This window comes from Nansenia antarctica, assembly GCF_963989245.1.
Source record: "Nansenia antarctica genome assembly, chromosome: 9".
In the NCBI taxonomy this organism is placed as follows: Eukaryota; Metazoa; Chordata; class Actinopteri; order Argentiniformes; family Microstomatidae; genus Nansenia; species Nansenia antarctica.
Window position 1 is genome coordinate 40,922,302 of NC_137679.1, and position 6,493 is coordinate 40,928,794.

At 43.8% G+C, this 6,493-nt stretch overlaps 1 protein-coding gene across 1 annotated transcript; it reads right to left on the bottom strand.

Moving 5' to 3' along the window:
* Positions 1 to 2,155: 2,155 nt before the first annotated feature.
* On the bottom strand, positions 2,156 to 5,856 carry LOC308165641 (uncharacterized protein; the record flags this gene model as incomplete). The annotated part of the gene is made up of 2 exons (XM_080539791.1): positions 2,156 to 3,602; positions 4,445 to 5,856. The coding sequence occupies 2 exons, from the start codon at positions 5,854 to 5,856 to the stop codon at positions 2,156 to 2,158; spliced, it is 2,859 nt and encodes a 952-aa protein (XP_080395917.1).
* Positions 5,857 to 6,493: the final 637 nt, after the last annotated feature.

Below are 6,493 nucleotides of genomic sequence, written 5' to 3' on the forward strand. Positions count from 1 at the left end.
ACCTCACCTCTCCCTGAGGGCAGGAAGCAGTTCTTGGTGCTTCCTCACCGAGCGGCCGGTCGTCCATCTGCAGAAGGGTAGTTTGATAGTTTGGTCTGTGAGGCTCGCCAGCCGACGGAGAGATGTCTGAACGTGACCAACTGATATGTTTGTAAACGCGGGAACTGAACATCCAGTCGACGGACCACGGTCAGTTTCACATCCTTGAGAAGTCACAGCCGATAGGAGACAGGAGCAGCAGATGTTATATGATGATATTGTTGAGACTTCCTATGTGGGAAACACGGTTCACTACCGTTCAAAGCTAAATGATTAACGCCGTTGTTCCCTTTCAAATAGATATCTTTTCCCACCACACTTTTTTATTCGTCATGTCGAACGAATAGCATGAGGAAAAAGCCAAAATGTGTCTCTTTCAGATAATACGATGATGTTTGATTGTGATTGATGTCTTGAATGGCAGAAAGTCCTTCAGCACCATATCAATTCTACAGGCTATTTCTATCATTTCTATCTGTTCTATCTCTACGTGTTGACCTATAGCAGATTTGACCAGCAGATGGAGAAACAGAGCTGGGAGATGACAGTTGTATTGTGGTTGTCCTCAAAGTCTCATGACAATTCCAGCTTCTTTTTTTCCCCCCCCCAATTCATTCAAACTCTTTCTAAACCAGGGTCAAAACATTGTAACAACTTCTATTGCATAACATAGCTGTTGGAAAAAACGACATGTATGTGTGTGTAGTTGGTCTGGTGATCTGAAGGTCATGTTCAAATCCCACCTGGTAACACCACCACCAGTGTACCCTTGAGTAAGGCACTTAGCCCTAAATTACTCCAGGAAGACTGTCCCTGTAATCTCTAATTGTAAAAAAAGTAATCTGTGTGTATGTCTGTCTGTGGCATCACCTCCCTCTCTCTACACCGTAGATCTACCTCTAACAACGTTCTTGTCTCCTAACTCCTACTTAGGAGGGTGTTATATCCTACTGTATATATGGTTTTCAGATTATTATAATTTGTTCACTTTATTATTTTAGCCGTAGTATGATAATAATATATCATACTATACTATGTTCTTTTTTCCCCACTTTTTCTGGGTTAGGATTAGGGTTACTATACTATTCTTTCCTTAGTATGATAGTATGATAAAGTATAGTATGATATATTATTATCATACCAAGGAAAATAAATAATAAGTAAAAAGAAAAAAGATAGAATATATCGTAGTAGTGATGATAGTATGATTTTTTTTTTCGTAGTAGGATAATAATATATCATACTATACTATATCATACTAAGTGAACATTTTGTATATGTAAAATTGTACATATACAAATATGATATCTTTTTTTTGAGGCAAGGATCGAACCAGCAACCTTCTGATTACTAGCTGGCTGCCTTAACCCCTGTGCCAGACACACCACTCTGCCATTTTTGATGCAAGCTGATACACATACCTATCTTTTTCTTTTTACACCTTTTTTAATCTATCTATCTATCTATCTAGCACACTATCAAACTATCTATCAAAATATCAAATTATCTATCTATCTAAAAAGGTGGGACCTAATATTTCCAAAAAGACAGTTGAGGAAATATTGTTCGGGATTTAGTTTCCCTGTGAGACATTTTTTTTACACACGTCTTACTTAAACCAAAATGTAAACCTGGTCGCTACCAGTGAACCAATTATGAAAACAAGCCTGAATTACCTGTAATCGAGTTAGTCCGTTAAACACCAACACACAGGGGTACTCTGGTTAAACTGTTGAAAGTTTAGATTTATTTGTTCATATTCAGCTGACCTTTGATATAAATGTGATTCAGATTAACATGTTTATCTGCTGCTATTGAATCATTGTTGTTTTATTTCAATCAAAAAGTCCATCTGTATCGGGACACAAACATCAGTTATACAAACAGACAGAATCAAAAGGGAAGACAAATAATCTCCACCTGTCCTTGTTGTTTTGGTTATGATAAGGTCAGACAGTTGTGCATCATAATCAAAGGCTTTATTCATCTTTTACATTTCTGAAAATATTGCTGATTGGCTTTAAGGACATTAGTAAGTGTTATTGATGTTTGATTGTCTATGTCTCAGAGGAACACTACGGTCTAAGTACGTGCTGTAAGTTAGTTCATCATTGATTCAGACAGAGGGAGTAACCATGGATACAGACACCTTCACTGGTAACACCCTCAGAGGATGACTACAACCAGTCCTGATGAATGGAAAGACTTTCTCAGTGAAAGTGTGTTTGAGTGTGCGTAGGTGTGTGTTAGTGTCAGGGTCAGAGAATGACAGCTTTCCTCTGTCCCAGTCCAGCTGCACTCTGACCCTCTGGGGGTTCTGGCTCGCTGTGAGGCGAGTGAGTGAAACATCTGGAACAGATGCACCACATCTCCCATCATAAAACCAAAGCCGCCAGGATCCACCCCAATAGCCTGAGCTCTTCCTGTCTACAGACTCTGTCATCACACCCAGGCCATAGGCTGTACTCCCCCCCACCTCAACGTCCCAGCTGTGTGTCCCTGAGTCAAAGCCCTCAGAGCCCAGGACCCCTAGCCAGTACTCAAACCTCTCTGGGTTGTCAGGATGCTGTCTCTCTTCTCTGCGTGTCACACTGGTCAGATCCTCAGACAGGAAGAGACATGGGTGGGCAGTGTTGGGATCGAGAATCACAGGAGTGTAATCCACTATTCCCTGCATCTTCTCCCAGACTCTGAACTGCAGGTTTCCTAGGTGCTTTGCCACGTCTATCAGCGCTCCTGAAACCTTCTCTGCATCCGGCAGTGTGCTCTGGGCTCTGTCCATGGAGGCCTTGAAGTTCAGCAGGAATGTGATGTCATCAGCTTTTAGCTCCTCCTCCATGGCTCTGATTGTGTCTGATAGTGATGATATCTCTCCGCTCAGCCCCTCAATCTTCCTCTTCATCACCTGACGCTTCTGCTTCTCTTCCTCCCTCAGTGCAGCGATTCTGACTCTCTCTTCATCTCGTAGAAACTGGTGAAGCTTCTCAAACTCCTCCTTCATCTGCCTCTCTGTGCACTGGGTCTGGCTCTCAATATGTTTAGCTGTTATATCACAAGTCAGTTTAACCTCTTGAAAGGTCTTCAGCTTCTTCTTTAAGGGTTCCAGTGCAGTCTGGAGTTCACTCTTATGATCCAGTACAGCTTCATCTACTGGGCAACAGTCATGTTTTTTATGCTGTTTTGAAGTCTGACATATCACACAGATGGGCTGTTTATCCTCCAGACAGAAGAGCTTGAGTTTCTCACTGTGCAGACTGCAGAGCACCTCAGACCCTGCTGCAGCTCTCTGACTTCTCTCCTGTAAGAAGGCCTCACACAGGTTCTTTAACACCAGGTTAGAAGGAGGATTATCCATGGATGATTTTCTCCTGCACATTGGACATTCCTGAGTGTCTTTCTGTTTCCAGAATTCCTGCAGACAGGTTTTACAGAAGCTGTGGCTACAATGGAGGACAACAGGATCCTTGAAGATGTCACAGCACACAGAACAGGAGAAATCCTCCTCAGAGAGAGAGAGTTTAGACGCCATTTTCTCACCACCTCCGTCTCCCCTGTAATGGCTTCTGAGGTGAAAGTTCACTTCTGAAAACTCACAGAGTTGAAGTCAGTAGTAAGTCAAATCGAGATTTTGACGGTGTTGCTTCTTCCTTTGTGGTTGTTTTGAATGTTGACGGCAGCACCAGAGAGCTGAATGTTAGCCTTCTGTGGTTCACTTCTGCTCTACACTGTTTCCTGCTCAACAGGTATGAGGGTGGAGCTTCAAACAAGGTATGAGTCACGTCACTGTGGGGTTACAAGCAGAAGGTGTGTGTGTGTGTGTGTGTGTGTTTTTGTGTGAGACATTTTTTTACACACGTCTTACTTAAACCAAACTGTAAACCTGGTCGCTACCAGTGAACCAATTATGAAAACAAGCCTGAATTACCTGTAATCGAGTTAGTCCGTTAAACACCAACACACAGGGGTACTCTGGTTAAACTGTTGAAAGTTTAGATGTGTTTGTTCATATTCAGCTGACCTTTGATATAAATGTGATTCAGATTAACATGTTTATCTGCTGCTATTGAATCATTGTTGTTTTATTTCAATCAAAGAGTCCATCTGTATCGGGACACAAACATCAGTTATACAAACAGACAGAATCAAAAAGGGAAGACAAATAATATCCACCTGTCCTTGTTGTTTTGGTTATGATACGGTCAGACAGTTGTGCATCATAATCAAAGGCTTTATTCATCTTTTACATTTCTGAAAATATTGCTGATTGTCTTTAAGGACATTAGTAAGGTAAGTATTATTGATGTTTGATTGTCTATGTCTCAGAGGAACACTAAGGTCTAAGTACGTACTGTAAGTTAGTTCATCATCATTGATTCAGACAGAGGGAGTAACCATGGATACAGACACCTTCACTGGTAACACCCTCAGAGGATGACTACAACCATTCCTGATGAATGGAAAGACTTTCTCAGTGAAAGTGTGTTTGAGTGTGCGTAGGTGTGTGTTAGTGTCGGGGTCAGAGAATGACAGCTTTCCTCTGTCCCAGTCCAGCTGCACTCTGACCCTCTGGGGGTTCTGCCTCACTGTGAGGCGAGTGAGTGAACCATCTGGTTCACCTGGATCACCTGGAGCAACAGGAACACATGTATCAAATCTCCCATCATTAAACCAAAGCCGCCAGGATCCACCCCAATAGCCTGAGCTCTTCCTGTCTACAGACTCTGTCATCACACCCAGGCCATAGTGTGTACTCCCCCCCACCTCAACGTCCCAGCTGTGTGTCCCTGAGTCAAAGCCCTCAGAGCCCAGGACCACTAGCCAGTAGTCACACCTCTCTGGGTTGTCAGGATGCTGCTGTCTCTTTTCTCTGCGTGTCACACTGGTCAGATCCTCAGACAGGATGAGAAGTGGGTGGGCAGTGTTGGGATCGAGGATCACAGGAGTGTATTCCACTATTCCCTGCATCTTCTCCCAGACTCTGAACTGCAGGTTTCCCAGGTGCTTTGCCACGTCTATCAGCGCTCCTGAAACTTTCTCTGGATCCGGCAGTGTGCTCTGGGCTCTGTCCATGGAGGCCTTGAAGTTCAGCAGGAATGTGATGTCATCAGCTTTTAGCTCCTCCTCCATGGCTCTGATTGTGTCTGATAGTGATGATATCTCTCCGCTCAGCCCCTCAATCTTCCTCTTCATCACCTGACGCTTCTGCTTCTCTTCCTCCCTCAGTGCAGCGATCCTGACTCTCTCTTCATCTCGTAGAAACTGGTGAAGCTTCTCAAACTCCTCCTTCATCTGCCTCTCTGTGTGCTGGGCCTGGCTCTCAATATGTTTAGCTGTTTCATCACAAGTCAGTTTAACCTCTTGAAAGGTCTTCAGCTTCTCATTTAAGGGTTCCAGTGCAGTCTGGAGTTCACTCTTATGATCCAGTACAGCTTCATCTACTGGGCAACAGTCATGTTTTTTATGCTGTTTTGAAGTATGACATATCACACAGATGGGCTGTTTATCCTCCAGACAGAAGAGCTTGAGTTTCTCACTGTGCAGACTGCAGAGCACCTCAGACCCTGCTGCAGCTCTCTGACTTCTCTCCTGTAAGAAGGCCTCACACAGGTTCTTTAACACCAGGTTAGAAGGAGGATTACCCATGGATGATTTTCTCCTGCACATTGGACATTCCTGAGTGTCTTTCTGTTTCCAGAATTCCTGCAGACAGCTTTTACAGAAGCTGTGGCTACAATGGAGGACAACAGGATCCTTGAAGATGTCACAGCACACAGAACAGGAGAAATCCTCCTCAGAGAGAGAGGGTTTAGACGCCATTTTCTCACCACCTCCGTCTCCCCTGTAATGGCTTCTGAGGGGAAAGTTCACTTCTGAAAACTCACCGAGTTGAAGTCAGTAGGAAGTCAAATCGAGATTTTGACGGTGTTGCTTCTTCCTTTGTGGTTGTTTTGAATGTTGATGGTAATGAGTGTAAAGTCCTTCAGAGAGTCATACATATGTAATGTTGTGGATCATGCTAGTGAACGGCAGCACCAGAGAGCTGAATGTTAGCCTTCTGTGTGGTTCACTTCTGCTCTCCACTGTTTCCTGCTCAACAGGTTAGAGGGTGGAGCTTCAGACAAGGTATGAGTCACGTCACTGTGTTCAAGGGTCACAAGCAGAATTGCGTCAGGTGTGTGTGTGTGTGTGTGAGACAGGGTTAGGTGGTAAATGTGTTGTTGTTAAGAGGACATGACCTTTGTATTGGATTTTATATTACTGTGTGTTGTCTTGGGCTATACTGCCACACACACACACGCTTGTGACCCTTGAACACTGAGACTCATACCTCTTACCTGTTGAGGTAATCAGTGGAGAGCAGAACTGAACCACACAGTCCCCTGTTGGTGGTGTATGTACACACCCTTGTTTTTTTTATTGGTTAGTGACCACGCACGCACGCACGTTGTCTGAT